The sequence below is a fragment of the Nanorana parkeri genome, unplaced genomic scaffold (genome assembly GCF_000935625.1).
Source record: "Nanorana parkeri isolate BGI_ZX_2015 unplaced genomic scaffold, ASM93562v1 scaffold197, whole genome shotgun sequence".
In the NCBI taxonomy this organism is placed as follows: Eukaryota; Metazoa; Chordata; class Amphibia; order Anura; family Dicroglossidae; genus Nanorana; species Nanorana parkeri.
In genome coordinates, this window is record NW_017306465.1 from 1,215,119 (window position 1) to 1,235,277 (window position 20,159).

General features: G+C 42.6%; 1 protein-coding gene across 4 annotated transcripts in view; it reads right to left on the reverse strand.

Moving 5' to 3' along the window:
* The window catches only part of TTYH3 (tweety family member 3), a 113,592-nt gene that overhangs the window by 38,538 nt on the left and 54,895 nt on the right, over window positions 1–20,159 (reverse strand). For all 4 annotated transcript variants that reach the window (XM_018555463.1, XM_018555462.1, XM_018555465.1 and 1 more), the window contains exons 3-5: window positions 9,914–10,025; window positions 6,189–6,409; window positions 3,251–3,346 (exon numbers count right to left, since the gene is read on the reverse strand). In XM_018555463.1, coding sequence (XP_018410965.1) covers window positions 3,251–3,346; window positions 6,189–6,409; window positions 9,914–10,025 — 429 coding nt within the window. The remainder of the gene's footprint in view (window positions 1–3,250; window positions 3,347–6,188; window positions 6,410–9,913; window positions 10,026–20,159) is intronic.

Below are 20,159 nucleotides of genomic sequence, written 5' to 3' on the forward strand. Positions count from 1 at the left end.
GGCCACACATACAGTGCAATCATGAATGTAAATGACTAGATAATCCGACAGAACGATTGTATGGTGACTATTTTCTGCCCTGCCTTGCATCCACGGGTGCTCCAACATACAAATCAGAGGACCACAGCTTTGCTACAATAATTTGGTCCATTCTGTAAAACAACTACAAGAAGAAAATGGGCCTTGACTTGTGTTTCAGAAATCAGATTCTCTCTTTGCAGCAACATGGATGAACGGGGGATCTGACATTTTGCTTTGGTACAACATTACCTGCCTGAAACAATACTCCCCTGGGTACGATCAACATGACCCACCGTCTGTATTCATGTACCAGGAGCTCTTTAAGACATTTCAGAGCTGACAGTGAAACCTGCCGGCTTAAGGCAGCTTAAATATATGAATTCCCCCGCCCCACCTGATAATGTCTCCAATAAAAACACATTTATTACAAATAAATAAGCTGCCCTCCTGGGGACCAAGCCTCATTTTATGAAAAATGAGGTTACAGAAGAAAAGACCTGTGACCAGAAATAAATAATAAAACAAATGTATAACTGGCACTGATACGGCTGCCAGCCATTTGGGTAACCATGGTGATCGCTATTAAAATCCTGGGGCCCGTAATGCAGTTTTTACTTGCAGACTTTAGTACTCAGAAACCTATTCGCAGTCAAACTAGCTGGGGGCCTCTGCCAAAAGCTCAAAGTTAAGTTTTTTTCTGTTTGCAGTCTGTATGATTATTCCGCGTCATTGGAGAAGTTCAAGCACACCCTCTATGATAGAATGGTTGGAAGCTCTAAACAACCTTATACGAATGGAGGAAATGGTGGCTGTAGATAGAGACACCAGGGAAAGGTTTGGGCTATGTGGAATGAGTGGATGGCATTTAAAGATTCTCAGGTATTCAGAGATCTCTTAGGCCTCATTCACACTGCCACGCGTACGTGCGTATTGTACCATATGCAAATAAATGGATCCATACACACAGCCGCGTATGGAACCGTATATTTGCGTAGCGTATATATGCGCAAAAACAGAATGGAACAGAGATGTGTCCGGGCAGCGCATTTCTGCGTATTCACGCGCATATACACGTGTAGATGCGTACAGCACATAAAAAATTAAATTACGAGTGATGCATTCTGGGATTGCATATAGTGCACGCATATACGCTCGTACATACGCGCAAAGTCGCTCGTATATACGCAATATACAATTTTGCTTGCGTTGTGTGTGAATGAGACCTTAGAATCATTCTCAGAAACAACAGATGGCATCGTTTCCTCGGTAGCTGTGACATCAAGCTAAAGTTTGTAATTCTGTTTTGTTTAGATTTAAAATATTAGATGGCCAGGTTGGAGGTTGCTTTTTAGTTTTTTGGGGATTTATTCTCTCAAGCACTTTATTTCTATGCCAGGCAAATTTGTTCTGGCCTTAAGCACTTATTTATAAATACACGTGCTTTTCGTTTAAATCACAAGTTTTTAGATGTATATTTGTGTGAGTATTATATGCACAATATTTCGCCTGCCAAATATTGCTATGGCCTTATACACTTATTTACACACATAAGTGCTTTTTTATTAGATCATGGGTTTTTTTCCTCTCTCCTTTTAGAGATTAATATTATTATTATACTAAAGGTGAGAAACGGATAGTGGATATTAAAACACATAGTAAATATAAATTAGATCACTATATAAAAGGTAAAGGTTTTTTAAGTTTATGGAGAGAACTATAAAATAGTGAGCATTGAAGAATTGGAACGGGATATGAAGTCCATTAGTGCTGTTTAAGGAATGATGTATAGATTGGGGCATTGTTACAGTCTGGGCATCGATGGAAGACAAAAGGTGCACTGGTTTAAAAGGGACAACAATGGGAAGGACCACATGTCTTTACTTTGTCACAAAAGCAAAACCCTTCCCATAAAGGAAACCAAAGAATTTTCTTAAATTTTTTTTTATTTTCGGAAACGTTCATTTAATTTCCTAATGGTTAGCGGGGGCTAATTGACATTCACTTCTGGTTAGTAACCAGGAAAATGTGTGCATGGTGCAAAAGAAACCCGTTTAATAGGTCTAGGATTCTATACAAGTAACAGGTCGGGATTACATTTTTAAGGGCTTTTAAATTAAAGTGGTTGACTGGATGGTAAAATCAAAATGCTATGACGAACATTCAAATTAAATTCCAACAGTGTATGGCCAGCTAGACTTCCTATACTATGCCCCATGCCTGTAATTTCCAGGTACACCATGCTAGAGAAGCAGCAACAAAGCATGGGAGGGTATCACATACTAGACTACAAATCATTTCCTCTTCCATTCCAAGAAAAGGAGGTAAACCTAAAATGGTTAACTTGTTATTCTAACAGCTCCCCATTTAGTAAATCATAATTCTGGCCACGTTTCTTTTCTAGATTTAGAGATTGTAGACAAGAAACTCTGAAACTACTGAAGCCATCATTTTAACATGACAGCCAGGCAACTAGAATTTATTTTTAGAAGAGAGCAACAATGGCAGACTCCACAATTCTCTCAGCACGGGTTTTGCATAGATTCCAACTCTGGACTAATTTTTTTTTTCTAATAAATGAGCAAGTGTTAGAGGGAGCATTACTTAAATCAGAATACTGAAGACATACTGTGAGTGCAGGGCATCATGGGCCCACCCGATGAGAGGGATTGCCACAGCGCCCTTCATTCACTGTTTAACTGTACAGAATGCAGCACCGACATCCTAAGGCTGGCCATACACCTATCAATTTTTTTCCGTTCAAACCGCGGGCTGAATGGAAAAAAAATCAACCCGATTCCTCTATGAACAGAAACCGCAAGTTGATCAATGAAACCCGCTGTTTACATTGTATTCCGACAGGTGCCGCGAACACCTGTCATAATACCCAATCAGAGCAGGCAACTCATTTGCTACCGGCTTTGATCGATCGAAACTTTTCCAGATGGCTCCTTCGATCAGCTGATCAAGGAATGCTGGCTGAAAAGGAGCTGACAGCCCCACACACTGTGCGAATTTTGGCCGGGTAAATAAAAAAACTGGTGGAAAGGCTTTCAGTATAAGTAGATAGTATCAATGTGTTCCTAATATGAACTAGTTATATCTCCACAGCCACCAAAGGAACAAAAAGGGAACGGAACCACTACAGCCAAATGTTTCTCTGGAGAAAACAGAAAGCAGAAAATACATGGATAACATATATATCACTCCAGGTGACCAGTCAACTACTCACCTCACCAGAATGGCCTTTGAGTTCCGGATAAGACCAAAAAGCACCAGGAGGCAAATGAAAACATGAAAAAGGAGCAAACCTAGGTAACCCAGCCATCTGAAGAAAGATAGAGAAAACAGTTATCCACACGTTCTAGTACAATCAAGAGATGACAGTCAGTCTTCACAGAAGCAGAGGGTTAACTTTTTCTGGCCAAGAGGGTCTCCGTATTTTGCACAGTCAATGGCTTTGATTTGATCTAGTTGAGTTTATTGCCAATGATGGTAACCATCATGGATAAAACAGGACATCAAAGCTGGAACACTCTACTATACTCCAATCTAGCAGCCTGAGGCTGTTACCTCAGGGGCATCTCTTCGGGTCACAAAAAGGGGAGCAGCAGGCACGGCGGCATATCAGTGTGCCTGCCGCCCCCTTTCCGACCAGCGCCTCCCAGGTTGCCAAGAGCCGGTCGGGGATATGTGCAGGGGCCATTTAAATCTCCCTGTCCAGTTCTAAGCAACCTCGAATGCCCTGGCCAGCATCCCACACAGCTTCTGGCAACCAGTGTCATCAATGTTTGCCAGGAGCTAAGCAGGAGGCCAGCTAGAGCGTCCCAGGTTGCTAAGAGTTGGGCGGGGAGATGCAGAGCCTGCAGAGGGCGGCATCACCCTGGTGTCTAGAAGCACTGTCTCCTCTACCCACCTCCCATTGCTCTGATTGCGTACACCACCAGCAGAGCACTGACACTCCCCCCTCCCCCCTTTAGGGTGGCAAAAAGGCTAGGGACACCAGAAAATTCCGGCAACATGTGACAACAGCTGGTTGGCTGGCACTGACCTTATTTTAACTGTATCATGCAAAGAGCAAACAATGCTGTGCAAAGTGCAGTAAAGGAATCATAGTTGTTAGGGGTTACCGCTCTCTGGTCCGGTAAAGCAAAGCAGAAAGTCTGCTTCCTTCTCACTTGATTGGACTGTCACAGGCAGGAGAGCAGCCAAGAAAAGCAAGGGAGGAAAGAACATAAAACGCACACTTAAACTGCGTGTTTCATAAACCATCTAATACTCAGAACCTGCGCTTGATTAAACACACCTGGTTTAATTCACAGACACCCCCCGATAAAGCACTCGCCTGTGACTGAAATGAGTTCCAACCAAGGCGCTGCTATTTTCTCCTGCCGTGCACTTGGGAGACTTTGGGATTTAGTTCTAGAATTCAGACACAGCCTACCGAGAGTACTCAACTTTTCGCTGGGATTGAACATTTTAAAAAACTGCCTCGCTGTGTAGTTGTGTTTCATTAAGGCTTAGTCAAGCACAAAATGTTTCTGAATGTTGAGATTGAAAGAAAAAAAGAGAGATTGAAAAAATACATTTTACTCTCACCTCCCTTGTGGATACGGTTTACTGATAGAGTAAAATTCACTATTAAAATAACAATCACAGGTACAATAAAATTGACACATTTTAATAAAAAGTATTAAAATTTTAAATGCATAAGTATTAAGCGGAGGCCGACAGGTTACATCCCTTTAAACGGAGATTCTATGGACCCAACACGTCTGTTTAAGTACTTAAACGGAACCAGCCAAAAAAATTATTTTTTGCCATTTTGGATAGAGGGAAGTTGGGTTTTCATAGCTGCCTGTATCCCCATTGGGGAGTTCTCCCCCTACTTCCTGTCCTGGTGACAATATATGATCTTTACCACTTTACCCAAAAATAAAAAAGTATTGCCTGGTGTTCAACTTTAAATTTCAATTTACTGTAGCAAAATGTCACTTCATGATAGTGGTCAATAAATTAACTGTATTGGCATGTCTTCTATTACCTTCATAATTTGTTACTTTGCAAACTCAATACACTGCCTGGCCCCAAAAAAAAGGGCCACACACTCTAATATTTCGTTGGACCGCATTTAGCTTTGATTACGCCATGCATTTCCTGTGGCATCATTTCAATAAGCGTATGCAATGTCACAACATTTATATCTGTCCAGAGTTGCATTCATTTTTCACCAAGATCTTGTGATGGTGGGAGAGTCGGACCACTGTGTAAAGTCTGCTCCAGCACATCCTAAAGATTCTTATTGGGTTTAAGGTCTGGACTCTGTGGTGGCCAATTCATGTGTGAAAATGATGTCTCATGCTGCCGGAACCACTCTTTCACAATTTGAGCCCGATCAGTCCTGGCATTGTCATATAGGAATATGCCAGGGCCATCAGGGAAGAAAAAAATCCATTAATGGGAAAACCTGGGCACATAATGTTGCTGAACCTAGACGTATTATCTATACATATACCTATTTGCATAGCTAAATCCAGGTGGTGACTATTTTTAGTCAGGCAGTGTATATTCTGTTTCATGCTGCTTGTTCCCTGAAAACTGCATGCAAAAACCTAGTGAGCATTACTATCTATATGGTATAGAAGGCTCTTTTGTGACACATGTTCACAACCTACAACCAGAGCCCCAAGAATGATCCAGATGGCACTGAAACACATGGCAAAAGTACAGGCACCCAAAATGGTAACAGGGAGGTTGTAAAAATGAGAGATAGTTTGTGACTGGCTTCTACGGGCAATGATTTCACCCTTCCATCCATACATTTTTACAGAACCGTGTTAAAGCAAGCTAGAACAACAGTAAACCTAAAATAGAAGTCTTATTACTGAACAGAAATATTAATAGCATTCACTAATAGGTATGTAAGTATATCCATGTCCATAAATTACGTCAAATTCCTGACTCTGTACTTTGCTGAATAGTCCAAGATTTCCTGTCATCAGCTAGGTTAGGTGGGATAAGGCTTGGAGGTTGTCGTTGGTAGTTTTCCTCGATAGGATTATCTACCAGCAAGTCATTTGACTGCACTAAAATGCCGACCACCACCCAAATGCCATAAGATCAGGTAAAGCAGTATCCCTAAACATCAGCGTACGTAGAACACCGCTTACCTGTACCAGTCGAATAGATCCACTTGTTTAGCCAGATCGTCTATTGAAATGTCGGTGTTCTTCCAGAACGGGATTTCAGAGGTTTGTTGGACCAGTGTGTACAGAAGAACCTGAAGTTTCTGGACGATGAGAACGTAATCTGTGTGTTTTGTAAACATGGTTTCCAGTTCTATCAGATTTGGTTCCACAGTTTGGTTTAGAGCTATGGTGGTTTCTGAGACCTGTGAAGAACAAAAGGCAAACAAGATGACATTTCCAGCAACATTAGCAGCCTATGCTGTAATGTTCCATAAAGTCCAAGATGTGCACCTCTGGTTTTACACTTTATGATGGATGACACATGGGACTGGAACAGAACTTCCTTATGGGAGAAAATACTGTAGTGACCATTATAGTTTATTGTGTCTGCTTGTGGGCTTCATTCTTATGTTGTGGAGTCTGGATGTGCAGCCAGAAATAAAAGGGGCATAAAGGAAAGATCTGCGTGGCTCTGTCCACTATCCTTAAATAAGGGATACACCTCTTATTTTTAGGATCGGCAATGGAAGCGACACCTGCAAATGCCTTTAGTTTGAAAGCTTAAGTTAAAGCTGCTTATATTTTGTCTTACCTTGTTCTTCCTTTCCCCCCTTCATGAAAATGTTAATAAAATCTTTAAATAAAACATGTTTTAATGGCATATCTTGCATTAGACCCAGTTACATCATCACTAGGTCTCTTCTCTATACAGTGGAAGCAGATCATGGCTCGTGGGAGGGGTAGGAGAAAAATTATGCACATATCAAAATGCCTTCATGGGTGGATGTCAGGGAGTGGGTGCTCCTAGGGAAGCTGCATTTGCATGAAGACCTCCCAAGCTATTGCCCATGTGTAATGCTAAGCCACATGATTGAAAGAACATGAAAAAAGGCAAAAAATAAAAGGTGTAGGCCAGGGGCAGTTGGGTTGGGAAATGGCTAGATTATATGGATGTCCTTCAGCCAGCAAATGAGGCAGACTCTGACTTGCTGCAGCTTCTAATGCACAGCATGGGAAGCTCACAGTGTGCAGTTAGAACAAAATAAGCACTTTCAATGCAGGGCAGAGGCCAGGACAACTGTGCAAGACTCAATGGAAGGCTTTGAAAAAGCTGTACTGTACTAGCCCTGCACCTGATGACTGCAGGTAGACTAAACAATATCCACATGGAGAGGAGGAGGAGGTTCCTCATCTGGGTTCTTCAGCTGACTCATTCAGCCCTATATAGCACATCATGAAACCAGCCAATTAAGACCTAGGTGCATCAGACTTGCACTTGTCAGGAAATATAACATTTAGAATTGACACTTCCTATTGACCTGACTAAAAAAATAACAGTCAGTTCAAAACCTTCATCTTTCTATTCCTGAACATACTACACAAGAAAATGGATTATAAAACACCAGGCATCCCCTTTATGAGCAAGCCGTTTATTCATTAGGTTTCTGTATGTAATATATTCACTTTGCCGAGGGAATAGATGGATATCAACAGATCACAATATTACATCAAAAGCAGAAGTAATGCAAAGTTCACAGAATTAGGAAGAAAAACCAAATTAAGCAAAACAACAAAAACACTATTCCGGTTTCCTGCAAAAACCGCAAGTTACTGTAACAGAAAGCCCCTCTACCACAGAAATCTTATGACCTATGGCAAAAATTACCAATCTTGATCCTCAGTGTTGGCTGCGATAATCTGTGACTGCGATAGAGCTGCAGCTAACGATTATTTTCAAAATCGATTAGTTAGCCGATTATTAAGTTCGATTAATCGGTTAATCGGATAAACAATAACATACATTTTAAAAAATGGATCACAGGAGCAAGCTTGGAGCGGTGGAAGTAAAAAAATGGTGTGGTGTGCAATATAGTGAAATGGAAAGTGTAAAATTATACAGCAATGAATGCAGAATGGCATCGGCTATAGAGGACTACAAATCCCAGCAATAGTACATTATACAGCGCAATGCAGAATATCACCAGCTATAGAGGACTACAACAAATCCCAGCAATAGTACATTATAGCTGGTGGTATTCTGCATTGCGCTGTATAATGTACTATTGCTGGGTTTTGTAGTCCTCTATAGCTAGTGGTATTCGGCATTGCACCACTGTATAATGTACTATTGCTGGGATTTGCTGTGCTCCTCTATAGCTGGTGGTATTCTGCATTGCGCTGTATAATGTAATCCCTGTGCCAATCGTGGATGTGGGCGGGCGGAGAGTGTGAGGCGGGAAGGAGGTGCGGCGTGTAGACCGCGGATGCGGGCGGGTCTGGCAGCGGTGAGCGTGAGTTGGGGAGGAGGTGCGGTGCGCGTTTGTGGACCCGTGAACAGGGCCAACTGATCGGAAGCCGATTAATCGATTATTGAAAAAGTTGACAACTTTTTCAATAATCGATTATAATCGATTATGTCGATTAGTTGTTGCAGCCCTAGACTGCGATCTGTTGAAAATGCCCAAAGGACAGAAACTGTCCAGAATGACGAAGAACCGGTTCATTATATTTCATATGTTACCAGTAATGGCTCAATTACATCACCAGCACCGCCCTGTGTTGTTCAACACAATCAAAATGTAAAGTTGGGAAATATACCATTGACCTTAATGGTGCCAGTTCATTGGTGAGCCAAGAAAAAAATATGGGTTGCATTTTATCACAGCACGCTTGTGTTAATTTTAAAAAGAGAACTAAAGCCAAACCTTATTTTGGCTTGAGTCCTCTTTTGGGCCAAAGGAATACATTTACTAAACGTACTCCTGTGACCCAAAGTCAGCATCCAGCGGGCTTTTGCAAGGCTAGAGCAGAGCTGCACTGCAATCGGAATGGATCCCTACAATATTGCCAGGATCCACTACGCTGCCTGATTGAGAGCTGACTCCCAGGTACTCCTAGAATGAGATCCTAATAGGTTGGACTTGATGGACTAATGTCTTTATTCAACCTCAAATACTATGTATGTAACTATGTAAATACTATGACTCTTTCTCCCTAGAGCCAGCTGTGGCTGCCCCCCCTCCCCTGCCTCTCCAATGAGGACTGGAGGAACAGAAAGGGAATCCCTTGAAGGGAGCGGTGACTGGCAGTCACCTTTCTCTGCAGGGAGAAGCCATGAGCTGAGCAATCAACAGTTCTTGATCACTCCGCTCTCGATCTAAAGAGGCGGCATGCGACACCTGCAGTGTCACAAGCTGGCTCCAAGTATTGGGAACAGTACATTATACTCTCCTAATATTTCACCTTTAAGCTCCCCACTCCAGCACTCCTAGTTGTTGGGGGGCCCTCCCCGTTCTCATGTACAATGCAGGACCATAGGGCTTTCACTGCATGGTGATGACATCAGAGTGCAACCACTGAAGAATCAGCTTCAGGGGCATAGATAGAAGCAGCCTGCCGAAGCAAGGAATAGGGTATGTGTTACAGCTTATTACTACCTAGACCTAACCAACATTTAACTGGTTAGGAGGCCCCCTTGCAAGGGTATTTTTTTTCTGGTGCTCGTGAGGTTTTTTTAAAGGGACATAGAAAAAGGCATGGAAATCTATAGGCCAGATGAGCTAGGAATCTGGTATATTTATATGTGAAGGAGTAGAATCACAAAGGCATGTATATTTTTATTACATACACCGGCATGCATCGCATATTACACATAAAGCTGAACTGACATCACAGGCATAGGGATTAATCTATTTATTGCTACTCACCCGATCTTGGATTCCTGCCACGGTGTGGTTAACATGTCTCAGCGAATATGTCACTCTGTGGATGCCATCGCTGGTCTCCCCGTTGCCATAGAAACCCACAGCGATGCCAGCACTGTGAGAGAGAGAGAGAGAGAGAGAAACGGAGCAGAAAAGGACTTAGCATTATGTAAAATAAATAAAAAAAGGAAATGCTGGCGACTTCTAATCTGTGTGGCTGACAGCAATGCTTCTAATACCATGGAACAAATGGCTGGTTTAAAAGGGGACTGTGCAGACACTGCTGTACATGCAGCTAGGGAACTGGGGACACTGTGCGGGTATGATGGGTGTACCAGGATCAAAATGTCAATGCACCAAATAGTGAAGTCTGAGCAAAAATAAAATTAGGCCTAAGATACAAAACATATATTTATCCATTTGCAAGATTAAATCCTAACCCTTTAACACAATGATTAAAGCATATCTACACCACCCCAGAAAATTTAATATACTCCTTCTTGATCCTTAGATATAGTAGCTGCTCCTTTTTTCTGGCTTTTTCCCCCCTTTATTTGCACCATGTGATCCTGCCAGAAACACACTGTTGATGTTTATTTATTTTAAAAAATTGCATCGCTATGCTTCTGGCAAAAAAATGAAATGTACATTCACCCTGTGTGAATTAACCAGCTGCTGTGAAAATGGGGCAAAATCAAATGTTTTAGGCAAATTTTCTCTTCTGGTCGAATGTACAAATATTATGAGCAGTAGTGGTTGATTCACAGAGAGAATCAGGAACATATCACATTATGGCCACTAGATGGAGCTGAGGATAATAGGAAATAACTAACAAGAGATACAATGTAACAATTCTAGAGAACGATGGAGGGAACTGGCAGATAAATGTGAAAAAAAAATGTTGCTGATTCAGGCCGTACCAGATTACTTTTGGGGATCAAGAAAGAATTGTATCCCAGGTTTAGTCCATGCTGTTGAATCAAGCTTTGAGGAGAGTTTTTTTTTTATTACCCCTTCCTCTGGATCAACTGTTTAAAGTATGTGTATTTTTTTTTCAGTATGATGTAAAACCTTAGGATTAGCAATACAGGTTGAGTGTTGCTATAGCTACAGTGGAGGTCCCAAACCTAGCTATACTGCCTGACAGGGGTGCAGGAGCCAGAAGATTGCACCAACAAGCAACAGTTCATGCTGTGAATTTTGATATTTACCTTAAAGCTGAACTATATTTTTTTTTAAATACAAGCAGAGCAGGCCAGTGGCGTCACAAGGGGGGGTTCGGCCCGCACCCAGGTGTCACCATTGCAGGGGTGACACCAAAATGACTGTCATTTTGGTGTCACCCCCCCTAAAAAGTCGGCCACTTGGTCATGGACCGAGAGCCCAACAGTGTCAGGAGAGAGGAGTTGACCCAGCGGGATGAGGTATGCCGCCGTGTCCCCTCCTCTCTCTGCCAGCATCCATCACCAAGATGGCCGCCGGCAGACATCAATCAGATGCGCGATGACGACACGGCAGGGTGTCACCCGCCAGGCACCTGATTTCAACCTTGTACCAGCAGCTTGCATTCCCTGCCCAGCAGGGCTGGAGCAGGACAACAAGAAGCAGTACAAGGAGCCACCCATTCCATGTCCTGACAAGCAGCATGCTGATAGGAGGATAAAGGAAAGTGACGAGAGATGAGTTCATCACTGCGCTACTTCTTTCCCTGTCCAGTCACAAACTTGGGTGAGCCCTAGACAGCCTGGGCTCAGAGAAAGTGTGTTGAATAATGTTGGATGTCAAACTAAGGCCGACATCCCACATTAGTCTAGTGGCAGAAAAGAAGTATTGCAGGGGGGAATTCTGATTTTTTTTTTCAACTGGGCTATAATGTTAAACTTGTCATTTTTGTCTGGTATTCTGCTTTTTTTGTTCAGCTTTTTTTTTTTAAATTTATATTTCATTAGTATGAAGTCTCTCTTCTAATGTTTCTATGTTCCTAAGACATCACAACGATCTCGCCAAGGCAGAAAGTTTAGTAATAGAAGCTCAGAAGCCATCTATGCCAGGAAATGATATTAGCATGTTTTTCAGCTATGCTTTCCAGGATCAGGATTTTTCCACCTCTGTTCTGTGAACCCGAGCCTGGGACAGCCCTTGTCTGGAGGTCATAAAACAAATGCTCTTGATTAACAGCAGCTGTGTAATCCTGACTAATATCCTGGCTCTCTCAATCCATTATTACTGTTATAAATTACACTGAGAAGAAGTCTATAAGAAATAAAAAGGAGTATAAAATAGCAGCTGACCCAGATTCCGGCTAACCAGGCAATGTGCTATATACTACGGCAGAGCCATGGGATAGAAAGCTTCCCCGGAACACAAATTACAATGGTCATGATAGAGTTACAAGTGGCTCACTCAATATTCTTTTAATGGCTGGGTTTTGGTCTACAGCCGCAGAGTCTAGATAAGAGGGAGATTAATGTGCAGTCTTTACAGATGTTTGCTTATGTTAGGCAGATCACATGGAACCAAGAAGAGCCGCTAGATCCTTATTATATAGGAAAAGGACTGACCAGCATTGCATGGGTTCCCATGTATCCAGTTTTGTACCAGTCTAATGTTCCTATCCTGGCAGGAAAAACCCCAAAGTCTCAGGCCCCTTTTACCAGTGGCGTCACAAGGGGGGTGCGGCCCGAACCCTGGTGTCACCATTGGAGGCGTGACATCAAAAATGACTGATGTTCATTTTGGTGTTACCCTCTATGAAAAAAACAAAACGATACCTTGTCGCACTCCTTACAGGAAAAACACAAGGTTGAATGAGGTGGGGTGCTTGTAGTGACCTGCGGATCGCCCAGCCACACAGCATAAAGATGAATAAATGTCACCAGCACACCACCAGTATTGTAGTTCAAAGAGCTTGTTTATTGGAACGTCATGTCACCAAAACTAGCGCTTTCGGCCCTGCGTGGCACCGAAACCACTAGTTTTGGTGACATGATGTTCCAATAAACGAACTCTTTGGACTGCAATACTGGTTGTGTGCTGGTGACATCTATTCATCTCTACCCCCTATGAAAAGTCCGGCACTCCGTCATGGAAAAAGAGCCTGACAGTGTCAGGATAGAGGAGGGTACCCGCCGGGTGAACGTCCCCTCCTCTCTCTCTCTGCCGCCGTCCATCACCAAGATGGCCACCAGCAGGCATCAATAAGATGGCCGTGCATGCGTGATGACGTCACGGCGGGGTGTCACCCCTTCTCCGCTCCAGGTGTCACCCGGCCTCGGAACGCCCCTGCTTTTCACACGGGCTTTCGAATCAAGTCTGCCCATCATTTTTTCAGCCAGACCTGATCGTAAGCCTGATGTGAGTCTATGGGTTTTTCTATGACTAAGCCCATGGTTGGGTAAAACAAGTCAGCGTGAAGAGTACGCAATAGCGGGACGATGTGTACCTGTGTGCTAAAATAAACTTTTCAGCAAAGCTTGTGGTGTGCGACCGGACTTTTTTCTGTAATTGCTGATTCTGGAGCAAGATGGGCTTGGCCGGTGTGCACCTGCCATACTCTCTGGTGCTGCTGTGAAGGAGTGATGACATTGGGCTATGGAAGTTACACTATGGGCAGACATATGTAAACGGATAGTCATCCTTTTACATCCGGTTACCCCTGGCTTCGGCCAGGCCCGGAAAGACAATGGAACAGAGATCGGTGTTGCCAGACCTGATCGTGCTGGACTTGGGTTACCGGATGCCCATCCATTTACATACAGCTGCCCGTAGACTAACATGGGTCTGGTAATGCCAGTTTTTTTTTCCTCCATTGCAAGATGGAGAAAAAAAAGAAAAAAAAAAAAAAAAACTACACAGACACGGATGCGACAGTGGCAACATCCATTCCAATCAGGAGGGGGGGGGATCTGTGCATGGATCCCCTCCTGATCCGACAGTGTGAAAGGGAATGACCATTTACAGGCAGCCTATAGCCTTCCTTACACTAGTAGATTTTCATAAAAATGCCCCTACGAAGCATCTCAGCAGAACATCGGATAATGACATCAAAGACTTGTCAAATGTTGTTTGAAATCATGTTTGGCTTTAACATTCGATTTTGGAATGAATGGAGTTTCTCAAAACAAAGATCAAGTCACTGTTAAAATTTTGTTTCCATCCTGCTCCTTGTTTTTTCTGTCACTAGAGTCGAAAGTGATCGATTAGACCCCATCAACTATTAGAAAATGAAAAATGCTGGTTTAAGCTCCTGTATACACGAGAGCTTGTTAATCTCAAACTTGTGAAAGTGAGTCTAAAGAGCATTACATTAGCAAATATTTACAAACCACTTCAAAGCGTTAAGCAGCTTTATGGATACCAATAAAAGAGAAAATATAGAGGCTTCAGGGCAATACTTTTAAGCGTGCGCATGTGTGTCTGTATTTTATATAACATCTTTGTTTTGCAAATAAATATTTAATAAGTATTTTAACAACCATTTCTGCAAATCAAATCTATTAGAAATAGACGACGCACATGCACCTTGGTCCCCATTCCTTCCTGAGTGTAACCAATGCATACAAATGAATGGGGACTGTGGCACACATGCTAGGAAGAGACAGGCTCCTGGCCAGGGACTATTTTGAAAAAAAGGTTGTGTGCCAATGGGCAGGGCAGAACAATGAAAAGCTGAAAAGTGGGGTTGTAGGTAGGTGTTTGCCCATGAGGAAAATGCTGACACCCTTACTGACACCTGGACACATGTGGTAGTGGGATGAAGTTCTTTTTAGCTTAAACTCAGCTCCAGTTTTGATAAATTCCCCTGTGTGTGTGTTAGTGCAACAAAAGCTCCTTTTCTGCCTGGCAGCAATTTTGCTCTAGTTGTACACTGCGCAATCTCAGCATGCCATGAGTGCCAGAGCAAAGAAACTCCCATGCATATGCCTGGATTACATCATCCCTGCCAGCCAAATCAATTTGACTCCAGACCTGGAAGACGACAAGGAGATGTCGGCAGCAGTGAAAGGGTCACAAGGGAAATTGTTGTTGTCGCTTTGCTGGAGGTGGGCACTCTGGAAGGCAAGTGTGCCATAATATGCAAATGTGTGGTGCATACTTGCACATTCTGGCAATGAGCCTTAATATGCAAGACCCCATTAACACCAGGGCGACAGCATTTTAGCGTGCTTTTAAACAGGTTTTTAAGCGCGGTCTTGCGCGATGTTATGAACGTTTCACAGTAGAAAGGTATCATGGCACACTCACAAGCCAGCATGTAAAACAACTTGTCTCACCACTAAGATTAATAACAATAAACGTTTCAGCACGTTTTACAGCCGTTCTCTGTTCAAATATAACAGCGTTTTAAGGCGTGTTTTTAGCTAGTCCAATAAAAAGCAGTCTTCGCTGCAAAACTGCGCTAAAAAAAAAAAATTTACAAACACGCTGATCGGCGCATTTCCACTGAAGTCTATGGAGTAAAATGAGCTGATAAGTGCCACAAAAGAAGCACAGGGACCATTTCAAACAGCAGGGGTATTTTGATGTGTGACCGGCCTCCATAGGAATACCTGGGATATTAATTGGCACGCATTTCAGCAAGGAAAAAAAACGTGCAACGAAACGCCCTGGTGTAAACGGGGCTTCAGATGGAAAGCCAGCCAACCACCACAAATAAGCTCACAAAACGGATTCCATGCCACACAAATGGAAATTTCAAATTTTTGATTCCAAAAGTAAATTTTAGCAGTCCATCAGTAATGTCACTGTGCTTGAACTATTATTGTATGGCTTTTAGTCTTCCCAAGGTCTGTTGTGCAGCTACGTATAACATTTGCTTTATGAGAAGAAGCATAACTTTAGTTTAATAGACCACATGGCAACATTTTTCAAGTGCCACACGCCTTCAAGACATTCCTTAGCTTCGCCATCTTGACATGGCCACCACAGTAGTGCTAAAAACTGTTCGCAGTACAAAACCACAACTTAAAGCTTGAAGATTTTTATATATGTATGTATGTATGTATGATGACTGTGTTCCACTATTTCCAAGTCTGTCACTCTGACACGTAAAATCATCATTCATTAGGCAGGAGATACTTATCACATTCCTTAACAAAGATGACCACTCAAGGGAACATTTAGGTTACATTCACACTATACATTTTGGCATTCCTGCGTTGGGAATCCCAAATTGCCCGTTTAGCTGTGGCCACTGTCACCCATTCAAGTGAATGACCGGGTGACAGCGGTTGCAGTAGTCCGCATGTAATCGTATATAATAAGATTACATGTGGTTTGGAATAGATTACTATCCCTGGACACATCTCTCTTGCATCCAGCGACAGTGATCTATTCCAAACCACATGTAATTGTATTAATATGTGGACTGCCACTTACAGATGTGTCCACTGTCACCCGGTCATTAATTTGAATGGGTGACAGTGGCCGCATCTAAACGGTGAATCCGTAGGTTCCTGCAGCAGGAACGCCAAATGGCATGGCAGAGGTTCCCTGGGATCTGAACGTTTACTAAGGGTTCTTCAATGTGAGAAATGAGAAAGGTTGGTCTATAGTAGGGGCATGCAAACTCTGGCCCCTCCATCTTATGCATTGCAAGATCCAGGCAGAAGCATGATGGGATTTGTAGCTTCACCACATATGGAGGACTGAAACTTGCCTATCCCTGTTCTATAAAGTCACCAAGTGTTTGTAAAAGATTCCTCAGTATGACTTCCAAGGAGACTGACCTACCATTTGTTTGTGTTGCTGGCATTTGTGCAGCATTACATGCTGTCAACTGGGGCGTTAAAGCGCAAGGGGAAGGAGGGGGTAAGACATCCTGCAATCACAGAAGTTGGTCACCGTTTCCACTACATAGCAATCTAGGTTTCTGGGGTCCCTGGAGGCTCTTTTAGAAGTCCAAAGTGATATGCAGACAATGCAAGGTGCTAGTTTATGGCAGTAAGTGCTAGTTTAATATTTACTCTTACACATTGCATTCATTTACCCCGATATGGCGGTTTATGTTGTTAGACGGTTGTGTTTCATGTAAGGTCTACTTTAAGAGAACATCCACAACTAGGCATCAGCCAATTCATTCAGTGTTGAATGTAATGATGGCAGACACTAGCATCTGCATTCTCTGCCTTCCTATCTAACTGGGAAAGAAGCCCAGTAATTCTGTAATGCACAAACCAGGCTGCATGCTCAGCCATTGCCACAATGAGTTATCTTCCATGTTTTATGTGGCATGAGACCAACTGCCAAAAGTAAACAGAGCCGAGACACTTCTAATACAGGGAAATCATTGTGGGCTGATCTCCAGAATCATTGTTCTTTCTCCGGCTCCTCCGTGTGGGAAGAGTAGGAGTAAAGAAAGTGAAAAGAAACAATGAAACGAGGCATCACTACCTTCCTCCACACACACAATTGCTTGATATAGTCATTTAGATGTTGAAAGCTTTTGTTTTTTTAAAGAATAATAATGATCACGGTTACTACATTTCAAACATCCGGTCTATAACAAGTGCCTTCAGATATTTGAGAACCTTCATTCGATATGGAAATGTCCGATTGTCTGTAGGGCAGACATTCCCTACCTGAGCTTTTTTCAGGATGAAAGTCGAAAAACATATTAACATAGTAGGTGAAGTTGAATAAAGACATAAAAGACCAAGGTCCGGTGTGTGTGTGTGTGTGTGTGTGTGTGTGTGTGTGTGTGTGTGTGTGTGTGTGTGTGTAAAAACCCTTGTGCGATCTAAGATTGAACCCCTCTCTTCTAACCTCTTGTTGTGTTCGTGTGTTCTTAGTACTGTTCTTGGCGAAAACAACAATATTGTTGTGCCCATTGAAGATTTTGAGGACTGCAATAAAAGGTCCCCTCTTAATCGCCTCCTTTCCAAGGAGAATAGGTTTAATTGTTGGAGGCGGTCTTCATAGCTCAGGCCTTCCATCCCTTTACTTAATTTTGTGGCCTTTCTTTGAACTGTCTCCAGCTTGAGGACGTCCTTCCTGAGAGTTGGCGACCAAAATGGCACCGCATGCTCAAGAGGAGGCTGAACCAGTGATTTATAAAGTGGCAGTATTATTCTCTTAACCCTTGCTATAATCCCTCTTTAATGCACGACAGTATACGGTTTGCTTTGCTGGCTGCTGCTTGGCATTGCATGCTATTGGCAAATCTGTGATCTATGAGCAGCCCCAGGTCCTTTTCCATGTCTGTCTTCGCTAAAGCAGCTGTACTTGATGACTGTGAAGTCATCAAGTAAAATGCAGCTCCAGTTTGTAGGCAGTCCCCTGGCATCCTTGAGTATGATTCAGGACTATTGGCCCTGCATTGTACTTGATGACTTCACAATATCTGTAAATGCGACAGTTTCAAAAAGAAGAAGCTGTGGGACCTGGTCTTACAGCATGGAGGGAGCCTGCAGGAGTGAGGGATGAGGAACGTAATAGTCCTTTTTACTGGTACCCCCAGCATTAACAAGCATTTATTCCTTGCTGTGGGGTTTTCCCCAAAGTCGAGCTTTAAGGTAGACTCCATACAAAATTATGCCTTGAGATGCCCACCAGACGCATAGCCTACCTGCTCAGGGTTTTAGTTCTTCACCTAGGCAGAGCTGTACTACCCCTGTACATGGCATTCTCTTTTGTCAGGACTGGTGATTCGGGTTTGTAGGCCATTTGCTGACTATCACATTCAGTAAGCATAATGTGACAGAGTCAGTATTAGATTCTCAGTCACTAATCAGATTCAGTCCTGCCTTGGAAGTTTCAATCTGTTGGCAATAGAACAAACAGAAAAAGGAGGATACACAGCACAGGCTACAAGAGACAGACCAAGACAGTGGAAATGTGAGGAGCAATGTGGACCAAGGTTGTGTGTTACAGAGAACTCAGACAGAGGCTGATGATAGACTTGGCTTTAACACAGGTGCAGGGTTTGCACGATAGCATTAGCCGCTAAACAATGTTGTTGCTTGGAAATTTTCCATTCCATCATAACCTTTTAACCATGAAATAGGGCAAAACTATGGATTATTATTTTTTTAAATATATTTTGAATCATTTTGGAACTTATTTGGTTAGTCTTTTGCTAGGAAATCATAAGCCAGTGAAACTGTAACACATAAGCCTTGAATACATCTAGTGCAGGATAATCAACTAAACCTCAGGTAATATTTTTGCTGTACAGAAAACTACAATTACTTCCCCCTACTCTGAAAATGATCTCTGCCAACATAAAAGATTTATATCCAACAGAAAGGTCTATGAGTAATGGAAACTCACAGTAATGGCAAAAGAAAATACTACACGTATATGTGAAATTTCAGAATCGATTAAAAAACAATGCTGCAGCCAAGATAAACGTAGCAAGTACTCATTGTAAAACTGCATCCAGGCTTTCAAACAAAGTAGCCTTTTCCTCTTAAAAGGACAAGAGCACTTTCCATATGTCAAGGCAAATGAAGCTAGATCACAACTTCTTGATACCTTTTCCACTTCTTTCCTTGTCTTGAGAGCTTTAATGAAGGGCTCTACCAGTTTAGATTCCAGGAGCTCCGAGATCTGGCTGTAAAGGGTTTAGGTACCCAACAAGCAAGAGATGGCAGATCTGTTCTCAGCTAGAATGAGCAACAATCTCTATTGCAAGTCTTTGACTTGGATCTGCCATCCACTACAGGAAAATTGATGGGGCACATTGATAAACCAACCCCAGTCACTACTGTCCCTCCTTCAATGCATCCAACTCTACATCCTTCACAAACAGGAAAATTCCACAGGGCAGAATGTCCCTGCTCCCATTCAGATCATGCATAGATGTTCCACCATTCGCATAGGTATATGGGGGTATTTAATCAAATGAAACATTTCAGGACTCCTTTAGTTGTGTTCGCTTCTAAAAGATTGTTTAAGAAGGTTTTAGACATCTTAACAGCCAAAGGATTTCTTTTTTTGATCCATCCAATCCTGAAATACACACAGCCCTCCCAGACAGCACAGCCAGCCTGGTGACCAAACTTTTCTCTTCTGCCACTAAGCAACACAGCTAGATCTCCTCTAGACTGATGAGATTATCTCTCTGCTCTCTCCGAATAACCTTGACGGCAGTCCAGTCAGGGCTATTTTATTTCTAGATATTTGCATTTTCATAGTTATGTGCTGGGTTGTTGTGTTTTGTTTTCCTCCTCTCCCGAGCTTGGAATAAAACCCTAATTTTTATGATGCATGTTCCAATGTACCCAGTGATAATGAGCCCTTAAATATG